A 25,935-nucleotide genomic window follows, 5' to 3' on the forward strand; every position below is an offset into this window, starting at 1 on the left:
TTTAGCGTAGTTGTAGCATGCTGAGACCTCATGCCCCAGATTCGACCCTGCTGTTGATGTACATACCTCCTGGGAACTAAGCATGATTCAGTTAATTAAAAAGTAGAACATCACCAAAACTAAGCCACAATGTGAATAATTTGCTACTTTATAATTGAGACAAAGAATAGCAGTCTAATTTTAACTGATCTATTTGAATGGGTTTACATGATGTTCATGAGGTTGTATAGGGTTACAAAACCATCTCTACAGAGTGCACTCCACAAATCCACAGTCAAATAGACTGTTTACAAAGGGAGTTTTCAAGACCACTGTTACACCCATTCTTACCCACACCAGGAGGGGTCGACCCACAAAGATCCAAGGCATGCAATAGTCTGTGAGGTCACAAGGAACTCAGGGTAACTTCCAAGCATCTGTCTCTCTAACATTGGCTAATGTTAATTTTGATGAGTCCACTGAACATTCTAAACAACTATATGGTGCATATAGCAGGGTTGCATAATGAGACCACTGTTCCCTAAAAAGACCATAGCTGCCCATCTGCAGTTTACTAGAGATCACATGAACAACCTGTGACCAAAATTGAACAAAAATAGAAACATGGGGGTAGAATCATATCTTGGGACTTGGTTTGCTGCATCTGGCCCAGGATGATTTACCATCATTTACAGAACAGTAAATTCTTAATTAGAAAAGGATGATGGTGCTACAGGCAGTGAAGCTGTCATCCAAACCCCACATTCAGTCACTGTTTCTGAGGAGTTTGGTGTGCTCGCCGAATGTCTGTGTGGGTTTGTTCCGTGTGTTCCAGTTTCCTCCCACAGTCAAAAACATATTGGTAGTTACATTGATTATTCAAAAGTTTCCATAAGTGTGAGTAAATGTATGAATGACTGGATGAGTGAGTGGTGCCCTTGAGCCCAGTGACTCCAGGTAGGCTTCAGGCCCACTGCTGACAATCAACAGGATACAGCAGGTACAGAATATAAATGAATGAATTCTTAATTATACCAGAGAATTCTAAAGGACAATGTCAGGACATCTGTCCATAAACTGAATCTCAAAAGGATCTGTGTCATGCAGCAAGACTTAAAGAAAAAAAAAAAGTAGCTCTACCAATCAATGGTAAAAGAAGAATGAAGTTAATTTATTTTGGAATGGCCAAGTTAAAGTCCTGACCTTAATATAACAATGTTAATCGTTATCCTTAATATAAAAATGTTTTCTGGGACTATGTTAAGTTGAGATGTTCATGTGAAGAATACCTCCAATATCTGAGTTGGAGATGGAGGAATGAGGTAAAATTTCTCCAAGCTGATGTGCAGGACTGATCAACAATTATATGGAGGCCATACCAGATCCTGAAAGCAAAGTTTCCCAATATTTTGCCACTCACAGATCTGTAATACTGGATAATTTCCCTAAATATTAAAATAATCACCAAGGAAAATGTGTTTATTTAGTTTAACTGGGTTCATTTTTCTTGTTCAAAATCTGATAAAAGTTTAGATCAGATATATGTAGACATATAGACAATTTTAAAGGTTCAAAAAATTAAGCACCATTGTATACAACTTTATATCTACAATGTAAAAAAAATTCAAATGTACAAATAACAGTCTCAAAGGACAGCAATGTTTCTCACTGTGTACTGATAAACTTTTTAAAGATAAATATATTCAAAACGTTTATTCAAAGACATGGATTTAATAATGTCCACAGTACCAAGTAAGTTTGTTAAATGTCCCTTCATAATTTATTGTCTGTTATTTACTGGTACTTGAGCTTGGAAGTATGATCCCTGAGTAATAGAGACCAACTGAGGATTGAATAAATGGCATATAAAGACCAAACTAAGTCAGCATGAAAAGTCCCATGACCACAATTTCCCTGCTTGATAGGATTAGCTTTCCTTGATTTATTGTATTTAAACATGCTGAAAGGATATCGTCAGAAAGAATGAATGATTTTGCTACATCTTTGTGCCTTTTGGGATATCTTTGAGGTCCATGCTGTCCTTTTCTTTCTTATCATTCTTCAAATTACACATGTTGCTCTCATTTGCATTCTCACTGAAGAGCTTGTCAAGTTGGTCAGTTTCCACATATTTGTAGAAGTAGGCCATAATGGAGAAGATGATGCTGACCCCAACTAGCAAAGCAGCAAAGAGCAGGAACTCTGTCCACTGTAAATGGCAAAACATCCAGACACAATTACATGTACATTCAGGTATTCGCATGTTATCACAGAGCAGTGTTTCAGGGCATAAAAGCTATAGTATCGTGACTAAAGGCATCTTGAAAAATAAAGGCAGCTCCCTTGTTGTGTTAAAAGTTATAAATTTACTTGTGCATTAAGATATACACATGTCTGCAAATAAACACCAGATTATTACTGTTATATAATTTAAAACATTTTTTAAAGGGGACATATGGCAAAACTGACTCTTCAGTGCATTTAATTTAATTTAATTCAGTGCATTCAAATTAACTTTTGTATCTAGCACCATCAAACCACAAATCAAAAAATAAGTCAACCAGTATTTTGTGTGCTACCTAAGTCAGGTTTTGTGTTGCTCCTGGGGCTCCCTGTAGTGTAATCCATTTTACAGCAATGGAAGGAAGAGTGAGGGGATGTGGTTTCCTACCCTGCTACTAAATTTCTGTTGTGCTGAGCCCAGATTAGCAAAGACAGAGGCCCTATTTTCCCAGTTGCAGGCCAGTGAAACATTGCAATGATTTTGATGATGTAATTTTATGGTAAAAATTTTACATAGTTTATGATATCATTATAATTTAAATGCCTATACTCAAAGTTTTGGTTCCATTCTCTAAATTGTAGGACTTTATTGTCTAAATCAACTATATTGGACAGTATCCCTTAAATTACACCATAGATTCCTTGTCAGTTAAATGTGCTTATTTATTTATTTATTTAACTTGCTGTTATTCATCTAGTGTTAAGTTGTTTGGATTTGCTTCATTGCTTACCTGTTCCAGCCCAGCTCCCTCTGCCACAATCAGCACAATGACATTTCCAAAAGCCACAGTCAGCAGCCACCCGGCCTGCAACACAGACTTCATACTGGGCGGGGCCTAAAAGCAAGAGTACAGGCATTAGCAACTTAAATTACAGGAGTTTAACAGCAGAGAATAGACTGGTTGATTTACCTGTGAGTATGAGAATTCCAAACCAGTGATGGAGAACATGACCTCTCCTGCAGTGATCAGGACATACTGAGGGATCTGCCAGGCAATGTGGATATCATTGGGCTGAACATCCACTATCTTCTTTGCTGATAGGCTTTCTGAATTCTGCATAAAATCAACAGGGAGATGGTAAACTAATTTTGCCATTTTGCTTGTGTGTTGCAATGACACAAGTGGATTAGACACACCTGTGTTACTGGAGATTTTAAACCCATTGTAAACTTATTGTCATTTCTGCCATTGCACACACATCCCATGTTGATCCACATGTAAACTTAGAACCCAAAGCTCATCTGTTTCTGAAAGGTTTGTGTTACTCATCTTTTCATCCGTTCTTAGTGGTCAGTTTCTGGTCACAGTGTTGGATATTAATGGTGGTAAACCTTACTAAACCCTGCATCGACCCAGAATTTTTAAAATATCCCAGTAACCGAGATGTGAACGTCCTAAATGTTCAAATGTTTGCGCTCATCAATGCTGTTCCCAAAATGCACCGCAAAGATAATTCACTTCTGAAACCGATGTAATATAAACACAAAATGTTAACTAGACATATCAACACCGTTACGTTTAATGTTAAAACCAAATAAACTTTCATAGAATTGTAGTAGAGGTTGGTTTATTTGTATTTAACTTTTTTGAGGGGACAACATCACTTTTTGTGAGGTGAGGGACATTATTGTGCTGGATTTTGGACATCCTGAATGAGAATTGATGAAGCCTGTTATAACACCTCCCTCCAAGTATTGTGGTTACCATAAATCTTATCTTCTTTTGAAACATTAACCACAAACCTTTCCCTCAAAATCTAAACCTGATGGCTATGGATTCTGCAGTGGAACATTAACCGTACATGATCCACTGAGTAATAATATTTACCCCACTGAGGATGACTGTGTAGTAAGCGCCGAAATCAAGTAGTCCAAGATCAAGTTTATATACTTTTGATGTGTTAGACACACACTCAGCATCAGGATATCTGCAAAGAGAAGTGACATTTATTCAAGCATAGTGCCTTGGACCTGAGTAGGAAATAGGAAATTCAGAAAAAAAAACATATTTAATATTTTCAAGTGAAGTTGCACCCCCTTTTGCACAAAGAGAGAATGAATCTTGCATTTTTAATTAAATCAGATTTTGTAGATAATTTATTGTAGTGATAAAGTACTTACCTTCCTCTTTTAACTTCTAAACTTTCAGAGATCCCATAATTGCCTGAAACATGAAATTTTGTTCCATCTATGCTTATGCTGTTGCTTTCTGTAAGGGTATTAATAAACCTGAAAAAAGTCAAACATTTTATAGTGTATAACAGAATGAAATCCAAAGACTCATTAAACGATAACTGCTCTGAAGTTAAACTTTGACTATAAAAAATGTTAAAGAAAAAAAAAATACTAATCAGTTTTTATAGTGAAACTCAATAAATCTCACCTCACAAATGCATCTCCATTCTCAGATTTAATGACATTATCTTTTATCTGTTTTTGAGACAGTTTTTGATAGACAAGAGTAAATTGGTAAACAAGTTTCAGAAATGACAATACATTATTCAAGATCAAATAATAATGGCTCCTTAATGTTATTAAGTAAGTATTCAATATATTCTATTACCACTATTATTTATTTAATATTATGTTGTCTTATCACAAGTAATTCCCAGAATACAGAGCATGTGGAAGAGCCTTTTTTGGAACTCACCAGGTTACAAGTAATCCCATTGTATAAAATGAGACTATAAATATTGTGCTCAGCGAAGTTAAGCTCACAATTATGACTCTCTCCATTGTGAGTGATATTGATGGTCATTGCTTGAGTGGCATCCTTTAGTAGAAGACTTGTGTATCCTGAAGGATCCTGATAACAAAACAGTGCTTAGGAATTTAATAACATATGAATGTTTTCTTTTAACAGACTCTTCCATACTTATCATCCACTAAAGTAAAAGAACTTGTTTTATGAAAATATATGCCATGAAATTATTCCTATCACATACTGGTACTTAGGTTTTCTGAGTATTTTTTCTGAACATAATATAATGACGAAATCCAGGCAAATCCAATTCGTATTAAAGGACATAAGCATTAAGAATGAAATGGTTATGACTTCATCTCACATTATATGATGTTATTGGATCTGGGAAGATATCATGTTCTGGAATGTGTAGGGACACTTCTCCATCAACAAGGTTAAGAACTTGCAGAAGACATTCTTTGGCTGGAGGTGGCTCCACTACAGTTTTCTGTGGCAGAGTGCAAATCACTGTCAGTACTTTCAGTAGTAGTTTCTTTATATATATATATATATATAATTAATTAATTAATTAATTAATTTATTAATTTTTATTTTTTACATACAATGACATTGACTTCCACTATAGTCGCTGCACAAAAAGCAAGTGCAGCAAGGATCATTCCTGTAGCCATCTTTCTCAGAGGCCTGAAAGTTCAAGGCAGACATGAAGTTAGAGAAATTATTTAAAAGATTCAGGAAGAACTCCAGGCTAATGCAAAAACACAAAGCATCCAAATATATTTAAGAAGCATAAATTGCTAAATGTATGCTTTTAAGACTGCAGAAACGTGGGATAGGCTTTGTCCCAGGAACACTTACTGATCATGTAATGTTTTACAGACATGTACCTGAGTAATAGTTTAGTATTTTAATTGGCATAAATTTAACCATTTTTATGAAGTATTCTCATGTGTAATACATAATTTAAAAAATGTAGGCCAAATTCAAAACTGGCTCGTGTGATATAAAAAGCAGAATTGTGAAATAAAATCACATTTATATCTTAAAAGGGAGTATTTTAAGGCACACAATTCTACGTGTGCTGTATTCACGGCATCTACAAAATACGTCTAAAAATGCAGGTCAAAGAACTTTTCCCTTGATAAGACGTGTTCTATTTGTGTTTATGTTTTTGTTTTGTATATAAAGATATACAAAAAGTATATAAAAAGGCACTTTAAAGGTCCCATTATATAACCAGTGACAATGAAGTCTTTGTGCTCTTTTGCATTCTTCTAGATGACAGTTCTGAACTTCGATTGATGTTAAAATTTTATTGTGTTTCACATTCCACATGGACATGTGTCTTTTGGCAGCACTTACGTGAGCTTAATCCGACAGATGCCAATGAGAGGGTACAAACCCATGTCAAAGATAGGGATGAACACCAGAATCAGCAAAGCATTCAGCATCTTAACAACAGGAAAGAAAGATGAGCACACACCCACATAATTCCCCGCTCAATAAACATCATGATCTGAAAATCATAAAAATATACTGCTTATAAAAAATGACAATAAATTTTGTTGCTCAAGTTTCTGATAATTTTTTAGTAACACATATAATAAAAAGCAAAGATGTATTGCTAAGATATAATTATGCAACCCTTGTGCAAGGGCGTGGATCGTACCTGCATTTGGTCAGGTTTTACAATAAACCCTCCACCCTGTAAAACAAAAAATAGATCATTTACCTGACTGTTTGTTAACTAGTCCACAGAATGCCCTGCTGCAAGATTGCTGGGATGGTGAATAAATGTCTTTGAATCAATTACTCGACCCTAACTAATGCTAAAAAATCTTTTTGTTCAACAAAATGTTCTGACAAACAACATCTCTGAAAATATCAACCATTCGTAATTAACTTTAAGAACTTTAAGAAAGTTGTGTAATATGTACTTATAAACATACTGCAATAATTTGCAAATCGCATAGACTCACATTTTATTCATAACAGAACACATCAAATATTGAAAGTAAAACACTGTAAAATTTCATGAAAAATATTAACTCATTTAAAACTTTAGAATTAATTTTTCAGCAGCAAGCATCTCAAATATGTTTGGACAAGGGTAACAAAAGCTAATAATAAAACAGCTGGATCAGCAACTTGCAACAAAGTCACATGACTGGGTATAAAAATAACTTTTTAGACAGTCTCTTAGAAGCAAAACAGGGCAGAGGTTCACATATCAGCAAAAACTGCATCTAAAATTTGTGGGACAATTTCTGAAAAATGTTCCTCAACATAAAATTACAAAGACTTTTTATATCCCACCATCTACACTACGTGACACCATCAAAAGATTCAGAGAATGTGCAGAAATCACATATTTTTTTTACATTGGTCATTGTAGCCATGGCCACCTAACTATCTGCTGTTTACAAACCTGCCTTCACACGTAAGTAGTAGAATGACTGTGGATGACCTAGGTCATTATATCATTCAGGTTCCAAAGTCTTTTGGTGGTTGATGGTGAATGATTTCATTTTATTTTTCTAGTTGTTGGTCTAAATGACTGGTTTCATTGTAACATGGTAAAATGGTAAAATATTTTTAAGCCATTTTTCTCTCCCATCTTGTTATTCATTGCATACAGCAAACCACTCACCTACAATGTTACATTATGAACAGGTCATGACCATTTTGTTCTTATGCTACATAAATGCAAATGCTCATGCCACAATTGAAAGTCTAACGTCTAGGTACAGGATTTCAAATTATCCATTAGATGTTATAAAGCTTTCCAAATGGAAGGACAAAAGACTTACGAAATCCATGTTCATCCTGGTGGCCTGGAGAGTCCAGCGAGACCCCTGGCACCAAACAAAGTAAGAAATGTTCATTATTAGAAAATGCACAGTGATGGTCTGATTATATTTTAAACTGTTTGTTTTTTTTATCTTTAGAAATGTTAAAGAGTGTGAACTTCTTTGTAATGAAGTCCACTTGGAGGAAGAGCTTACAATCACAGTAATCACTGTAATAAAGAAGATGGTAGTTTTAAAGACAGCTGCTACACTTGTACCTGTTGATCAAAGAGAGCCCAAAACATGGGCAATGGAATATAGAGAACCAACACCCTCAGCACCATTTTAATCTCTTGAATGAGACGTTTCTGGAAGAAAGGAGATCACAGTAACACAAACACACTTTATTAAAGAACATATTATCCATATGCTTTTCATTGGTAATATTTGTGTCTTTATTCATACCGAATACTTCTCCTCTGCCCAATCCAGCCAGTGATCCCTTTTTGGGCTGTTTTTTGGCTTTCTCCAACGATTGCGTATAGCAAACTGATCAGTAAGAAAAGAACAGTGATTAACTGAACATACACACTCTACTAATTGTGTTGTTATTTACTGTTCACTGTTCATCTGACATGTATTTGTGTAAAAAGCGTCTTACCCCAATGCACTTGCAGACATTCAATAGGACATTTCCCTCAGGTGGGGTCATCTTATATAGGCGACCTCCAGCAATGAAAACCACTAGAAAAAGAAGAGTGAATTTGTGAATGTAATACTACCCTTAAAAGAACAACAGGCAAAAAAAAAAAAAGGTGAAGAGAACACACATTTGGTGATGTATCTGTAGGAGGCAAGCAGGCAATTTTAAACATGTGGAAACTCACATTTTTCATTTTGGCTAGATTATTCATTTAAAAATTCAGAAATCTGCAAATTTCCACATGGATATTAATAGTACATGTCTATATTTATTTCTCTCCCACTATCCATTCCATTATCCTAATTTCAGTCTGTCTACATCTCTCGGTGTCTCTCTATTCTGTACATCACCTCCTTGGACAGAGAAAGTGGCAATTTGTAAAAAGTAAAATAAATAAAAATAAAGTAAAAAGTAATCCTCTCCCATTTTTAATACTGGACATTGCCTGATTTTATCCTACCAGCCCCCAGGAAAAAAACAGGTTATAGGTCTGTGTAAGGTTTTATTGAGTTGATCTGTGAATAGAGCAGGTAATGTTTCCAGAGAATTCACAGTTAATGCATGCTGTGCCTCTGGCATGCACTACACAGAAAAACATCCTTAGCTGTCAATAAATTATATCCTCTCATCTTATCTTACCTTACACAGGCTCTGCGTCATTTCCTGTAGTGAGAACACATCTCACACTGAAAATATCTGCCTGTACACTACATGTGTGAAAGGGCAAGACCTAATTCTCAGGACATTTTCCAGAGTTTCTATGTGAAAACAGCAGACATTCAGATTTTTATGTTGCTTCCTGCTCTTCGTCTGAATCTCTACAATCACAGTACTGGACGAAAGAGGAGGTTTAAAAAAAATACAGAAAAATACAGAGAAATAAGTGAATGTGGATAAAAACCTGCTCTTTCTCCTGGGCTCTTTTGCTGAACTGAGCAGTGGCTCATTCTCATTTAAAGGAACAGGCCTGAAAGTTGTCGTTCTGAACATGACTGTGGGAGAACAGTGCTGTGTTGTTTTTTCCTTGAGGTATTTTGACTGAAGCAAGACATTTTATTGAGAACTCAGAATTGTGTTAACTTGTGGAAAAGGTGTAGTATATGTCCCCTTTAAAGAAATGTTCTGGGTTTGGAATTTGGAATTTTTAAATTTTTATTTTTTACTTTGATAAATATACATTTCTGGGAAATTTGCATACTTAAAAATGTAAGCCATATTTGAAATTCAGTAAATTTCCATTCAGTTCAATTGATTCAGCCTGAAATTTTATTTCAAAAACTTTAGTCACTGAAATTCTTCTGTAAGCAATCAGGATTACTAGACACTAGGATCCCAAATAGCAGTATGGTGCATTTGCTTAGTATGCCTTGCATATTGTATTGCAAGAGTATTAATAAATGAAACATGGAAACAATATAAATCATTTAATTCTCAAAACACTGAGGTTGAAAAATGCAGTGCTGTGCTACAGAATACTCGGTAAAACAACAAACTCTACTTTACCAACTTAATTTATAGCTAACAGCTGGCCTTTTTATCAAAATGAGGTCACTCATAAGAGAAGCCAGTAAGGGAAGATATGACTTACACAGGACAAAGGAAGCATTGGAATATTGACAAATTCTTACATGTGTATACCCTACAGTGTTCTGTTTAATAAGCCTGCTGTTTTTCCAAAGATGTTACGTGAATTAAAAAATGAAGGTACTGTTTTAACAAGCCACCTATACAGTGGATTAAGACTAAATCTCAACCCTTCTCCTTTTTATGTGTTTAACCTTTCAGACTGAAATGACTCCAAGACAGTCAGGCACCATGTGAAACTTGTGTTAAATTGTTCATTCATCAGTGGGACTGCTCTCCTAAACAGCACAATATACTGTTTAAATTTGATATGAACCAGGAGCGGTACTCACCCAAAGCAATAACCATTAAAATTGCAGGGACCCCGAAAGCCAATGCATAGCAGTCATCCCCAAAACACTGAACATCACCTGTACAGAATGATTGAATATAACAGTGTTTACTAATGCTAAATGCAAGTAATTTTGAGCGTAGCTAAACACTTGCAAGACAAACTTTAAACACAAGGCATGTTAAACTTTTCAGAGAAAATGTGTATTATTATGAAATTAACCTCTCAGAATGGGTGTGATGATAGTGGACAGCACACTCCCAGCATTGATTGACATGTAGAAGATAGAGAAGAACTTTCTCCTTTCATCTATCTAAAATAAAAGTAAAAAGGACAAACATTACTAATTACAAATACAAATATTATTCATTCAAAAACTATTTTAGCATGAATGTTTATTTATATGTTGTACATTTTTACTTAAACTCTCTAATAGACAGTCTTATCCAGAGAGACTTTATTTTATACATAGAATGGGTATTTATAATGTGCATCAAAGTCTCACTGTCACTTTTTAAAACTGTCAATTATTATTTATAAATATTTTTACAGGATTTGAATATTCCTAAATGAAATCTAAATGATGAATTTAGCAACAGACACATTTTCCAAAATTTGGATGTATTTGGTCAACTTAATGTAAAATAATAAAAGGTAGATTTCTTCAACAGAGAAAAAAATAGAGATTACTGGCCTACTTTATATATGTAATTTCACCAAAGGTGTCCAAACATTGGCACTGGAATATAAATTAAAATATAAGAATGTTTATTTTCTTCTTTAAATTAACATTTCAGTAACTTGTTATTTATTGTGACAATGAAGTATCTTTTAACAAGTTGCTTTTAAAAGCAAGGATATGACTTCTCAAGATAAGCGTGAGACTGCATGTGACTGATTATGCGGTGACCTCAACTGCAGTGTTAAATCAATATAATTCTCTCACATGTTTTTCATCAAACTGATCTCCACCAAAAGCTGCCACACAAGGTTTGATACCACCAGTCCCAAATGCGATGAAGATCAGGCCAAGCATAGACAAAATTCTAGGTCAAAGCAAAATGTAATAGTTACTGCTGGTCTTTGTGATATGAATCGCAATTTATAAATATCACATACACAAAAAACTTACATGTGTACAGTGCTGTCTCCCACATCTGGAATGGCTCCAACAGATTTTATCACATGACCAAAGACATAGACGATGGAGAGATAAATTATAGTTCTGTAAATTAAACACAAATACAAATTCTGACATCAGCTTCTGCCTGCACTTTCCTTGAAGCTTGCTTCAAGAGAAATTACACCAATTGTTTAAGTGTCTGGATGATTCTGTTATGTTGTAATAAAAAACTAACAAAATGTTAGTGTGAAGTGTGCCGTTCTAGAGAAGCCTACTGTGTCTATACTTTTCACAATATGCTTTTAAGAATGCTTTTGTTTGCATCAAAGCTGTTCAAGCAAAAAGAAGGTTTGAAAAAAGTGAAATTCTTCTATCACACTCAATGAATGAATGAATAACAACTGAAGGTGAGGATAAACACAAGCTGTCTCCTAAACACGTGATTTAAACCACCACTTCTTTTTGCGCTGCCACTAATGCTCTGTCAGTGGACTGCCCTATGTGCTGGAGGAGAGCACCAACTACTCAGCTGACATCACATCAGCTGACAGTGCCTTGTGATGAAAGGACTATAATCCACACAGCCACCCAGGGACAGAAAGGCCAATTGTGCTCTCTTGGGACTCAGATGGCTGAGACCACACCAGACATTGAACTGGTGCTCTCCCCATGATAGGGCCAACGCTTACACAGCTTTGTCACTTGGGGGCCCTTGCTAGTTTTTATAACTTACTTGAACTTCCCCAGCCATGAGTCTGCAATGAGGGCCCCTATAATAGGAGTGAAATAGCACAAGCCAGAGAATGCATGGTACACAGCAGTGGAGAGATTTTTGTTCCAGTGCAGGTAGTTGAGGAAGTACAGTGTGAGCACCGCTAGAAGAAAAATAAAAATAAACATGGCAGTTAAATACTGCATGCAAATCCATTATTAAACAGTGGGGATTTATGGGAAATGATTTGGTTTTGCTCATTTGCTCAAAGAGTTTCCAATGAATTATCTGTATCAACCGCATAAAATGTGATAAACCATTATTTTTGCATTAAGGAGGATACGTAGATAATGTATTTAAAACTCAAGAGCTAATAATACTTTGAATTATACAAAACAAACCACAGAAACACCGTCATTCAGGTCATGTGAGAAAGGACAGAAGCACGAGCACCTCTGGCCATTGTGATTTGCACAGGAGACATTTTCCCAGATTACATTTTTTATTACCTTTCATGCCATAGTAGGAGAATCTCTCGCAGAACTCATTGACAACAATGAAAGCAATGCTAACTGGGTAGTTGGTCCCACATATTTTCTGTAAGCACACAAGGGATATTTCTTTTAGACTTTAAATCTTAGACAGTGTTTACATTTTCTAAAGCAACAAAGGCAATATCTAATTCAGATACTCTCTTTTAGTACCATGATTTAATTATTTTGGCATGAGTTCAATTTTCTTTAAATATACTTATTTATAACTACTCACACTCGCAGTCAAGAAACTAGTTTTTTTTTTTTTTCAATGGATAAGGATTCTATTGAAATGAAGTTCCTTTACAAGAAATCTGTTGTGGTCCTCTTCATTGTGCAAGATGAGATAAAAATAAGCTTACTGGTGAGCGGGATTTTTTCTCAGACTGGTTCTTCTCCATATTTTCATCTAAGGGAAAACAAAAAAGAATGACCATTCTTTTTGTCTCAGCTGGCACTGAATTAACACCCGTCAGCTGTTTGTAATCGATATAAGCCTATGAGCTAGGAGCCATTTTAGAAACCTTTGTCAAGCACTACACTATTTATTTACATTCACAAATACCTGTTAAATTTTTGTTGTGCCAAAATAAAACCTTGCGTATAACATGTCCTGACTTTCTGTCAACTTTTCTGTCAAGTCTTTTTTATTTAAGATAAGATATCTAAATTTAAAATAAGATATCTTTTCCAGGGATACCCATGAATATTTCAGCAATACAAAACAAATCCACATTTTACAAACAAAACAAAGTCATGGCTTTAGAGTGACTGGCCTGTCCGTCTGTGTGTAGGCCTCTCCCCTATATGTGCCATATTGTGTAATGAAAAAGTCACAATGGAGTGATGTGTTTGCAGAAAAAATAGGTCAAAATCACATATTAAATGCTTCACCACTTGATGACTTCAGGCCCTAAACACCTTTTAGTTGTAAAATGTAACAGTTATAAGGCACGGAGCATATATATAGCTATATAGATATAAAAAACATTCATGAGGTACGATTGTTCTAAATATAATACAAGTCAAATTTTACTGCTAATATCAGTTGCATATAGAGCAAAAAATAAGTATCACAAAACTAATTACATACCTGCGGGGAAAAATGTTAATGAAGAAATCAAAGAGATGATTATCTACCAACGTACATGACCTGGATATATCCGTCTTATTTAAGTGGTAAAATAGCAACAAGGACTACTGTGTGTCTGCCAGTAATTTTAGGGTTGTGTTATTAAATATTTATTAATGTATATATTTATTTTCCCAGGCAAATTGGTGAAAGCAAGTTTTGCATATGCATGTCTGTGCCAGTTCATTTTGTTATTCCTAGCTGCGTATATGGGTCTCTTCTTCTCGCTTCTGAGCCCAGTGGGAAATGCGGGAGGAATGTGTTCTCAGAACAGGAGGCAGGACCATGCGCACGATTTCTGCCTTATTTCACACCACCACCAACATCGAGATTTCAACAGTTGTTTCTGGCTCCAGCAGAAGGTACGTTGGGCTTCAAAAAGACAAGCGTTCACCATATAGACCTAGTGTTATGTTTAGGTCTTGCCAAACGAACAACGTAGAAAGTAATGTGACTTAACTCTTTTTCAGCATAATCCTCGACAACAAAATTCACAACTACCTTAAGTGTGCAACACACATCACACCGTAAGCTTAAATTAACAGTGTAATCACTTGTTAAATATTTCAGCCGTCGAGTCATAACAGTGAATAAGCAACTTTACCCTTGGCTTTGCCCATATCTTCTGCAGGAGTATGTCTGACAGCGTAGCACTGCACTTTTTTTGACCCGTATCCAAGCCCTTCCCTCTCTTCAGTGCTCCTCAGCACTTCGTCTATTTCTCCTCCACCCCGTTTTACAAAACCGTTGCTTTTATAGCATAGTACTCTTCCTTCGTTAATGTTCTACTCCTGGACTGCGTCGGGGTCTCTTCGGACCGACTCGGCTCTGTGTTTTGTCTCAGTCCTCAGAGGCGGTTATTCTGTTTATTTGAAACGCCTCCATTTCACAGTCTTAACTCTGCTGCTCACATACAGCGATGCCATACATGGATCAAATGTGAACAGCAGAATCACTTTTCATTTCTGGGCATACTTAAAGATTTGTAGGCTAGCATCTTTGAGATTAAATACTCGTACTATTAATCAAATACACACCTGTCCATATGAACATTCAAAGTGGGTTTTCCAGACAATAATTAAGTTCAAACCTTAAATATTCTTTTCAGTGTAAAACCTTAGAATAGTGTGCACTCCAGGACTAGGACTAGAAACCCAACATTCAGTGTAATTTCTACTCGGCCTAATTTCTGTCTTTATTCGTCTTTCAAAATCCTCCCCTTTAAATTTATTGTTTTCAATGAAGAAAAATAAAAACATTTGATTTTACTCTAAAAAAATCCCAGTGCTCTTATTTTTCTTTTTAAATAAGAACTAGCACTACCAGTAGACAGCACACCACACCACCAAACAGTAAACATTTAATTTTTCTGTGCTAATAGAGAATCTTATTAGGTTTCCACTGATTTGAAGCTAGTAGGACTAGCGCCCCCTCCAGGGTGTGTTCCTGCCTTGCGCCCAGTGATTCCGGGTAGGCTCCGACCCTGAACTGGACAAACGGTTACAGATAATGAATAAATGAATGAATGATTTGAAGCTAAACATAGGGATTTCACAGAGACATGTGCCGTGGTCTAGGAGAGGTCCTGGGAAGTCTATGGTTATTTCAGATGTCAGGCTTCATTCTGTGTGTGCTTCAACAACATGTTTATTTATTTATTTATTTTTTTTTAAATATAGAGTATCATTCACAGCCATGCCCACATTCCAGATTTGTCTCATATTGTATATCATAAAGAGGAAGAATCAGGCAATGGCAACCACACATTGAATTCGTGTATCAAGCAAGAATGCAAATAAATTCATTGTCTGTAACGGCTTATCCAATTCAGGATCACAATGGGTCCAGAGCCTACACGGAATCACTGGGCGCAAGGCAGGAACACACCCTGGAGGGGGCAACAGTCCTTCACAGGTCAACACACATTCTCACCTACGAACACTTTTGAGTCACCAATCCACCTACCAATGTGTGTTTTTGGCCATGGAAACCGGAGGAAACCCACACAGACACAGGGAGAACACACCAAACTCCTCACAGTCACTTGAAGCAGGAATCAAACCCACAACCTCCAGGTCACTGGAGGTGTGTGACTGCGACACTACCTGCTGCACCACAGTGCCGCCCTCACATAAATTCAAATGGTAAAATATAATAATTAGTATTGTCAGTTCTCAAAGGTTTACACAGTGTTATTAAATGGATGGGGTGTTTCAGACATCTAATTTTAAATGTGTTTATATTTACAAAGTAAAATTTCAGTAAAAACAGTAAAAACAATGGATACATTATTATTGTGCATTTGTCATTTTAATAGTGCTTCTAGAGAAGTAACAAATCACAAAAAAGAACCCATTTTCTGGCTGAACACAGATTCACAAAGATTGTGTGTGAAAGAAATAAATGAGTATGAAAAGAGCACTGTATGCTTTTGACAAGTTTGGGGGATTGTCACTAGTTACTGCAAACGAAAGCATTTTCTTAAGTGTCTTTCTAAAATATTTTTTGACAAATTGTATGTGTATGTGTGTGTGTGTGTGTGTGTGTGTGTGTGTGTGTGTGTGCGTGTGTGTGTGTGTGTGTGTGTGTGTGTGTGTGTGTGTGTGCATGGTCAAGTCCCCAGAAAGTTTATGTCAGTTTTCCTTCACCTTTCTGGTTGTAGTCCAGGAAGACAAGCCAACACACAGGGCATAAATATCCATTAGATCATGTCTGAAATACCTTTCATTACAATCTCAACAATGTAATTTGCCTAGTAAAAATGTGTGAACGAAGTTTCTTGCTTATGTAAATTGTGATTAATCAGCAGAGACTCTCTGTGTCTCAGACTCATTTTCTGAGTCTCTGTGGCTCAGAAAATGGGGTCATTTCTCTAACTTCTGCATTCTGCATTGCAAATTTCAGTGGTAAAGGAAATTGCTACAACCCAAACCTCAATGGTGGATATTGCAAAAAATGTGTTAAATGTTTTTTTTGCTGATATCCACAGATTCCACAGAGTAATACTGGACAACAGCCAAGCCAATATTTATTTTGGTTTTAGGTCTGGTGTACCAAATCAAGGCCTTTTTTAACTGGTCAGTAGCAGCTTTAATGAAAACAAACCTTGGGCCAATGATTTGTTTTAGAACAGGCATCACAAGTGTGAAAAAAAAGTTTGTGTCAGGACGTGATTAAAATGTCTGCAATGTAGAAATATTTTAAATTTGACAAAACAAAACCACTTAAAATAATATACTTTAAAGCAAAATAATATTGTGATTATTTACTCATTGTGAATGTTCTAGTTTTACTTTTGCATAGACACCCTCTGTTTACTTTGTAATTTTGTAAAAATAAGCATTAACCAACAGTTTGGACTTAGTCTATTGTTTTCTTAGTACACTGCATACCTCTTCAGTTGTCAAGCACACGTTAGACTGATTTTTATAACTGTAACATCCTTGAGCCTATTACGTGTGCTTAGGAACTGTGGTTGTAGACACATTTAACAAAATGAAATGAAAATTTTGCTAACATTGCTGACATACAATAACAGTAGGCACATGCTGTTTTTTTCCACTGTTTGTTTTCTACCATAAAAAACAAGCTTAGTTTAGTTTGCATATAATTGCAATCCTAAATTAAGTAGTGCTTTTGAACAAACAGCATAATCTGACATAATTTTCCCATTCACCATTATGCGTTGTTTTTGTTTATATGTTGTAATATGCCATATTACTGCACAAAATCAGGTGACAACAAGCATAATCCTTTAATGTTTTAGTGAAATACAAGTCGCAAATACGGTCACAGTATACTTCCTTGTCATTATGTGATTGTCACTGGAGGTTTTAGATGATATATCATTTTCTAAATTGGTGGCAGTAAAGCAATACTGTGTTAATCCTGCCTCAATATACTGGACCTTTGTAACTTTCTGCAGGCTAGAAATTAAAATAAATGATTTTGAGGAGGGAGTGGCGTCTTAAAAAAGCAATCATTTATCTTATAAACTCTGCCAGAAGTTCATTTTTATTTGACTAACAGATAAGTAAGGCATGAAATATCTGGCTTTGGTTTTTGATAAATTCAAATACCAATATGTCAGCAAAGGTTTATATAACACTATTGCTGTAAATCTTTTACTTTTATAATAAGTTCATGGGTTGATAACAGCTTGAAATGATGTTTGATTAAACTGAAAAAAGAAACATTTATGCACATTTTAATTTAAAATGTTAAATATAGGCATGATTTATTTCTATTAACATGTATATAAATGTAAACATACAAAATAATAAATCTTAGATTTGTTATATATAATATGTATTTGTAATGTGGCATTAAAGGTCATAAATCAGCTATGGGGGCGGCACGCTCGTGCAGCAGGTAGTGTCGCAGTCACACAGCTCCAGGAACCTGGGGTTATGGTTTCAAGTCCCACTCTTGGTGACTGGCTGTGAGGAGTGTGGTGCATTCTCCCGTGTTCTTGTGGGTTTCTTCCGAGTGCTCCAGTTTCCTCCAGGTGCTCCGGTTTCCTCCCACAGTCCAAAAACACATGTTGGTAGGTGGATTGGCGACTCAAAAGTGTATTACTGCCTTGTACCCAGTGATTCCTGACCCACTGTGACCCTAGACTGGATAAGCAGTTACAGGCAATAAATGAATGTTTTCTCCTCAGGAGTAAACAGAGCAGTCCTACTTACTTTTCACTCTGTTCTCAAAATACTTCACTAATGTGTAAATCATATTCTACCAATTAGAAATACATTAAATATGTTTCACTGTTCACAAATAAACATGTCCCAGCCTGTCTCATATTCTGCAAGTACAATTACAGTTAAATTCATGTACACATGTTTATAGTTTTCATAGATATATATCATATTTTACATGTGAAAATTAATGCACTTCATCATCATCATCATCATCATCTTTTTTTCCGCTTTTCCATTTCAGGGTTGTGGGTCTAAAAGTTCATTACATATTTGTGTAAAGTTGTAGTCTCTGATTTAAAGTTTATTTATAAAGTGTTGAATCCGCATTTGTGGATCAAGTCAGTCGCCTGTTTTATGTGACATATTGTAAATTTACACTCGCAGGTTTTTGAATTTTGAGACTTTCCTTTTGCATGTCACTCGATCCCCAAACAAATGCAGCCATAAAGCCGCAAACGAACATAGATACATAATGTATCTCATTATTTATACTATCTCATTATACTGACTTACTATCTGAATATAATGAGATACTCTCTCAATATATTGACTTAGTATCTCAAAATAAAGCGATACTATCTTAAAATAATAACATAATTTTCAGGTACATACCAGAGAGTATGAATAGCAAACAGTTGAGCAGGTGCTGTGACAATAAAATAATTATTATAATGAACCAAATGTACAGTTTTTACAAATATGTACAGTGCTCTTTGTGGTAAGATGTACTAATCTTGAGGCTTACATTTTTTTAAACACTGCTATTTATAAGTATTTTAAGTATTTGTATATATTGCTGCTGGACTACGAATAGTCCAACAACCAAAAATGTCCAGCCAACATCTTCCTGTGTCCACTGATTAAGGACTAGAGAATGACCAACACAATCTGTGCAGCAACAGATGAGATACTGTCTCTGACTTTACACCTACAGGGTGGACCAGCACATTAAGTGTGTCAAACGGAGTGGCCATAAGTGGGTCCAGTGTTTAAAACTCCAAGGTACCATTGCAACATACACTAACACACCACCACCACGTCAGTTTCACTGAAATGCTGAGAATGATCCAACACCCAAATACTACCTTCTTTGTAGTGGTCATTGTAAGGGCCCTAACCATTAAAGGACAGGGTGTAAGTGATCTATCAACGTATGCAGAGCAACAAGTGGACTACATTCTGTAATTGTAGAGCCACAAAGTCAGTGAAGCTTATAAATTTGTCAGTGAGTATAGACACTCATTATGTCATTTACTGTTATAGCTGATCTGTGAATGTAAAGTTTCAATATAAAAACCTAAGACTGTTTGGACTGTAAAGTGAATGAATCAGTTTAACATGTGTACAATATGTTAACAATACATCAAAACAAATTTTATAATTCTTGTTTCAGACAGGGTAGGACCCTTTGATGCAGTTGAATTAAGTGATTAGAGAAGGCATTGATTTTGTGAGGCTTATTTTGCTTTTTTTTCCCCACTAATTCTTTCAGAATTATTTAACAAAATTGAGAGTGTTTTGATTTGTTTTGATTTATTTGTTTGTATTTATTTTAATTAACACATATATTTATTTCATTTTGCTTAGGAACGTAATCAGGTGAACATAATGAAACAAACAATTCTTAAAACACCCTGAATGACGACCAGGCCTTGTTTCTTTTTTGAACACGTAGGGAAATTAGTATGTACAATGCACCACCTAGTGTATGTAACGGTTAGTGTACCTTACTGACATGGATAATGGCACCAGGTGGCGCTCTTTCTCTATATTTTTATCTCAATCGGTGTAATCTATACACTGAAAATGATTGGATTAGAAACACCTTGTATCAACATTCTTTGTCCATGTGGAGAGATGGGGAATGTATGCAGAGAAACAGAGGGACTACAGTATGTAATTGTAGTACTACCAAAGTGCTCCTGTGTCGTCAGTGGAGCTGACAAAATAGTCAATGAATGTAGAAACAAGGTGTTCACAGTCCAGTGATGGTTCAGTGTATGTACAGACATATGTACAGTTCACTTATGTACAGGCAGCTTCTGTTGTGTTAATAAACAACCTGCCTGCAGCTTTCAGATCGTATTCAAGTCTGTATCTGAATGCGTACTTTGTTATCTGTAAAAGCATTCATCGTTAATGGTTGTGATTATTAAACTGTCATGCGGTCAACATCTCATTCTCCTAATCTCATGCCCTGCATCTTCATTGTAATCATACACAAAATGTAAAATATCCTATGCCAGTCCATTAGAGCGTCACACCCAAATCTCTCCCTACCAGCAGCCACATAATTTATATTGTTCCAATCCTACAGTTACACCCTAAGGTTGCTGTGGCTGTTGCTGATCTGATCAGTAACCAGCTTCCCTTAACATCTACGGTTACTCATTGAGCCCATCACACGAGTACCCAAACCACCTACTGCATCACTATCTCTTCACAGGATTCATCAGGTAGGCACCTCCCCTTGTCAGTGTGTCGCCGAATTAAGCCCACAACACCTCCAAAAGGCTCAACAGTGAAATCTGGCGTCCCAAACTCACCCCCCTCCAAGCCAGCTTTACAGTCCTACCTTACACTTAAGTATCAACAACCATAAATATACACTGGCCTCCATGGTGACTAGCCCATGGTAGCCCCACAAGGGTCTATTCCCCTGTTGTCAACTGCTCTATTCACAGCAGTGACTAGGTAACCTAGATAAGTAATTATAATTATACACAAGATACACATGGAAATTATAGAGTTTCATTTTACTATAACATTTCACATATTGGTATTTTAAGAGCATGATGGGATTATGATTGTGGATGGATATGCTCTTGCAAATCACATTCTGTGCTCTTTGTGGGTCTTTTAAAGACACTGTATCAATGTGCTTTTAATAAGTTACTTTTCAAAATTCTGAGCCCTTGAGATGTTTAATTGTGGTTGCCATTGCACACTGTTAGAGCATATAAAGAGACTGATAATTGTCTGATGTGCTGGAGTAGGGACCATTTCCAAACTATGCATGACAAGCATCCCTGGAGTTTAGAAACACAAGTTTATTTAGTTTTTAAACATTCATAACAGTTCAGGGTCACTGTGGGTCCAGAGCCTACCAGGAATCGCTGGACGCAATGTGGAAACACAACCTGGTGAGGGCGCCAGTACACAACACACACACACACACACACCTATAGCCAATCCACCTATCAATGTGTCAGTGTAATCAGTGTGTAGTGTCTAGTCTGCTTTAAATAAAAAAATAATAATTCCAACATTTAGAAGTCACACTTTTTTGCATTTCACAATCCATATCATACCAAATAAACTGACACATGCAGTAAAGTTGAGGTTTGGGCTCTGCGGGAGTCTTAATTGGATAAACAAAAATATTTATCATTTGTTCCTCTCAAAGATGGAACTTTGTGGAAGATGGACCCTAAGTAGCCTTTATCTATAGGTGATCATTCTGGTCCTGGAAAACTATGTATACTTTGTATATTTTACTCTGATTTACTTTCCCAAAAAACCACACAGTCACTTATTGAACTACACTGTTTATTGTTGATTTTTTATCACATTTAAATCAACATATCTATATTTATTTTTACATATATGTTTATAAATGAGTGTACAAAATGAAGTGCTAGATTAAAAACAATGCCTTTAGTACATTAAAGACAATTCATCCTACATAACAGCTTTGTAATGTGTGAAAACACTGAATATTACAAAAATATTAAAAGACAATTTAATGGTTACTGTCTGAGATGTGTACAGCTGTTACATGGAAATAAAAACCTTCTTAATTACTGCCTTAAAAACTCAATTTCTGTGCCAGAAATAATTCACATACTTTGGAGAGATCTGTTGAAGTTGTTTCTTGGTAAAATGTTTCCAAAATAAGTGGAACTTAATTTTTTTCAGATGTAAATGGAGACAGTGGAATAATTGCGAAGAAACAATGCACAATGGATTTCTTCACAACAGCACTAAAGACTGAAAACATGAAAATCATACTCCTACCATATCATCTTACACTCAACTCTGAAACTATGCTCTTGATGGAAATCACATAAAAGACTTGTAAAAATGCAGGTGAATGAGTCCAATTCTCAACTATATATTTTTATATTGATTTCCAACAAAGGCCGGTAGAAATATTTAATAATTTGGAACAACTGACAAATCCACCCACCACAACCATGCGGTGATGTAAGATTTTACATTTCACAAAAAGTGTTTATATGCAATTCTTTTGTTCAGACTTTTATTTTTTATTTTGTAAAATATTTACCATTTATCCTGACTTTGCCAGTAGCTATGCTAATTAAAATAAGGATTAAAATCCTCCTGTGGTGAGCCAAAAACTGAGTAAAATGAGTGAACTTGTACTTATTGTCTGTATCTGCCTGTCAGTTTAACCAGGGAGAGTGAGTCTCTGCATAATATGCATACAAAATATTTCAATACAATCAGCATGATGTTTATAGAAGACAAAGCAAAGGAGTCCACAGTTAGAGTGAAAAAATATTTCTAGTAATCATGATGGCACCACTGAGCCACCAAAGGTGTAAATGAACTATTAGGACCCAGATATGGAACTAACCAACATAGCTAGCAAATTTTATTCAATTAAAATAATTAAATAATTTAGAAATAATACTAAAATAAAAAAAAGATTATTTAAGTTAAATGGTTAAAAATATCATTCTATCATGTTTTTAATTCCCAGGCATAATTAGGGTCTCAGGGTGAGTGAACAAACTGTCTGTGCTAGAATAAAAGTAGTGCATCATTTCTTCAGAAAATGGTTGGTCAGATGATTCAGTGGTCACTAAGTTACAATCATCTAGCAGCGGTCTGTAGTTTAATGGACTCCATGTGCTCAAACTATCTGTCAATAAACAGAATATTCATTGGTGAGGCCGGTACCAGGAGAGTTCTTGTGATTGGCTTCACAGTCTTTCCAGATGGATCTGGCAACACTTTGTAGTGTTTAATTAACTGTAACAAAAAACAAAAATAATGACTTTTATTTGTCTGGTGTCAGTGGTGGAAAAAAATGGCTAGAGAACTTTTTTTTTTTAATTATGGCTACACTTTTGAAATTTTATTCACAAAATTTTAACTATGAACTTAGACATGTACTTTGGCGGGTGTCAGAATTCATCTGCAATTAAATGTAAGCATATATTATAAACAACATTTTTAAAACATTTTTTAAAAAATGGATTTGTAACAGACAAACTGAATGGCAACATATAAAATTAAGAATCATAAGAATGTTTTATGGTGAAATAACATCTTAAACTGATTTTGCATGTTTGTAAAATGTGTGGGTTCATGCTATCATTACACACTAATGATAAGGCTTGCATACAAAGAGTAGCACTTTCATAATCATAGCACTGCACAGCTTTATCATTCTCTAAATATCTAGTGTTGAAAAAATCACTCTCCACCTGCTCATATTTTCTTCAGTAATGTTGACCACAACCTGTCCACAAAGTGTGCAGGTTCATTTTAAATACTGATTTGAATATAAAAAAGCTGAACTGAACACAAAAGTGACCATTTTTACAACTTTGAAAGTCTAAAACAGCCTCTTGTAAGATTCTCTCAATCAAGATTAAGCATAAACCAAAGCAACACTGAAAATTAATTGTGTAACACTACTAGTAGAGCAGTTTAGATCATGATTAAGATTGTTTCATTTCTAAGAGACTACACATTCACTGATCATTCAGTTACCTGAACAGTATAAGTAGACAGATAACACAGAGCAAAGGTTAAGGTCTGTAGGTGGTTAAAGTTCCCTCTCTACTGCAGATCCATCAGACCAGAGAAATCACTCAGGGTTACTTAAGGGCACAGTATTTGTATCACCCAGCAGGGGTTTGTGGGTTCACCCTAACAGACTTTCTATTCATTTACTGTGGAAGCCTGTTTTCCCTAAACCTTTTTTAAAAAAATATATAAAAATTTGACACATCGGATAATAGTGCACCACTTACATTAATCTTGGTGTTTTAAAGCTCCACACATTAGTGCTGAAATCTAATGTTAATCTGTTCTCACAGATAATTGTCTTCAACTCAACTGAATATAACAAACTGAAAACTAAGCTGAACATTGATATTATTATACTGCAGTAAAGCATGACAGTTATAACAAACGTAATGTTTGCTCTGTAAACTACATTGTAGTTGTATTCTGAAATATTTGTATGCACTCGATGAGCCCAGAATATTTTTACTACTACAAGAGGAGAATATGAGTAATATAACAAAAAAATGTGACTGCAAAACAGATATAACCTTGACAATTTTACAATATGGAAAAACAGAAAAAAACATTTCTGTTTTTCTCTGTCTTTAACCTCAGAAATTGGATGTAAATATAATCTAGGAGACAAAGATACATAATTAAATATAATATAATATATAAGATTAATAAAAAAGCTGATTGGTTAGTGATCTTTACCCTGGATAAGATAAGGTACATCTCCAGTTCAGCCAGTCTACGGCCCAAACAAGCACGGATTCCAAAGCCAAATGGCACAGAGCCGAAGGGATGCTGGCTTAAATGCTTTTCCCCCCGCAACCAGCGCTGAGGTAAGAAAGCATGAGGCTCAGGAAAGATCTTCTCATCATAGGACACTGCATAGTGACACAAGTGGAACAGGGTCTATAAAGGAGAGAATCCACTATTAGTGAGGCCTGCAGTACAAGCCACTTACTCATTTAAGATGACCATATGGAATTGCCATATATTTACACATAATGCTCATTTGCACATGAGATAATAGGTGAAAAGCATGGGTTAATAATCCTAAATAGCGTTCTAGATAGTACTACAACTAATAGATGTATATTTAAATATATATGATCATCATTAATGCTGTAATTTTAATTACAATATTGTGGTTGGTTTACTTGCAAAATAAAATGTTAATCTTACATTTTTTGGGAAAAGGTGGCCTCCCACCACTATTTCATTTTCGACTGTGACACGAGCATTCCCTGGCACCACAGGGTAAAGCCTAGAGCAATCAGAAAACAATTCATAAAACTTTTACATGTATGACTGTGGAACCAGATCCTCATTTGATATCCAAAGCTCCCTTGCTCCCACAAGACTGTATTTGCTTAAAATGTAACTGCAGTATTATTAACATATTTGCACTTTTAAAAAATCACATTACCACAAAATAGTATAAGGTACATAAAAAACTGTAAATGAATACTAATCAGTTATTGACTGAAATTTCACCAAATATTACATAACTTGATCCATCCATAAAATTACAGCATGCTTGTGTTACTGTTAGTAATAGCTTAGACCTAAAAATATAATGTGTGTCAGTT

General features: G+C 35.4%; 2 protein-coding genes and 1 long non-coding RNA gene across 4 annotated transcripts in view; 1 reads left to right on the forward strand and 2 right to left on the reverse strand.

The window, feature by feature from the left end:
- slc15a2 (solute carrier family 15 member 2) lies at positions 1-14,592 on the reverse strand. 2 transcript variants are annotated; one of them, XM_066641431.1, is made up of 23 exons: positions 14,479-14,592; positions 13,105-13,151; positions 12,719-12,806; positions 12,231-12,372; positions 11,507-11,599; positions 11,321-11,420; positions 10,597-10,687; positions 10,376-10,453; positions 8,418-8,500; positions 8,222-8,305; positions 8,035-8,124; positions 7,778-7,822; positions 6,637-6,672; positions 6,330-6,418; positions 5,570-5,651; positions 5,329-5,454; positions 4,914-5,069; positions 4,647-4,693; positions 4,385-4,492; positions 4,092-4,191; positions 3,174-3,317; positions 2,994-3,098; positions 1-2,188 (listed from the first exon to the last, which is right to left on the reverse strand). In XM_066641431.1, exons 1-23 carry the CDS (start codon positions 14,492-14,494, stop codon positions 1,976-1,978), a joined length of 2,163 nt encoding a protein of 720 aa, XP_066497528.1. In that variant the 5' UTR covers positions 14,495-14,592; the 3' UTR covers positions 1-1,975. The 2 variants fall into 2 exon arrangements, with proteins under 2 accessions (XP_066497528.1, XP_066497529.1); XM_066641432.1 differs by lacking the exon at positions 14,479-14,592 and adding an exon at positions 13,836-13,932.
- Positions 14,123-25,935, forward strand: part of LOC136664294 (uncharacterized) — a 15,490-nt gene continuing 3,677 nt past the window's right edge. Inside the window, exon 1 of the long non-coding RNA XR_010795108.1 lies at positions 14,123-14,236. This is a non-coding gene — a long non-coding RNA (uncharacterized lncRNA). The remainder of the gene's footprint in view (positions 14,237-25,935) is intronic.
- The window catches only part of cyp27a3 (cytochrome P450 family 27 subfamily A member 3), an 11,315-nt gene continuing 7,579 nt past the window's right edge, over positions 22,200-25,935 (reverse strand). Inside the window, exons 7-9 of the mRNA XM_066641433.1 lie at positions 25,529-25,610; positions 25,052-25,255; positions 22,200-23,572 (exon numbers count right to left, since the gene is read on the reverse strand). Coding sequence (XP_066497530.1) covers positions 23,459-23,572; positions 25,052-25,255; positions 25,529-25,610 — 400 coding nt within the window. The 3' untranslated portion in view covers positions 22,200-23,458. The remainder of the gene's footprint in view (positions 23,573-25,051; positions 25,256-25,528; positions 25,611-25,935) is intronic.

This window comes from Hoplias malabaricus, chromosome 12 (assembly GCF_029633855.1).
Source record: "Hoplias malabaricus isolate fHopMal1 chromosome 12, fHopMal1.hap1, whole genome shotgun sequence".
In the NCBI taxonomy this organism is placed as follows: Eukaryota; Metazoa; Chordata; class Actinopteri; order Characiformes; family Erythrinidae; genus Hoplias; species Hoplias malabaricus.

What these genes read in the sequence shown, in the direction of transcription:
- slc15a2 (XM_066641431.1), bottom strand. An exon ending in CTCCTACTATGGCATGAAAG is followed by an intron (nt 12,373 to 12,718) that starts GTAATAAAAAAT and finishes TTTTTCTTCTAG; the next exon opens with CGGTGCTCACACTGTACTTC. An exon ending in GGAGACAGCACTGTACACAT is followed by an intron (nt 11,421 to 11,506) that starts GTAAGTTTTTTG and finishes GCTTTGACCTAG; the next exon opens with AATTTTGTCTATGCTTGGCC.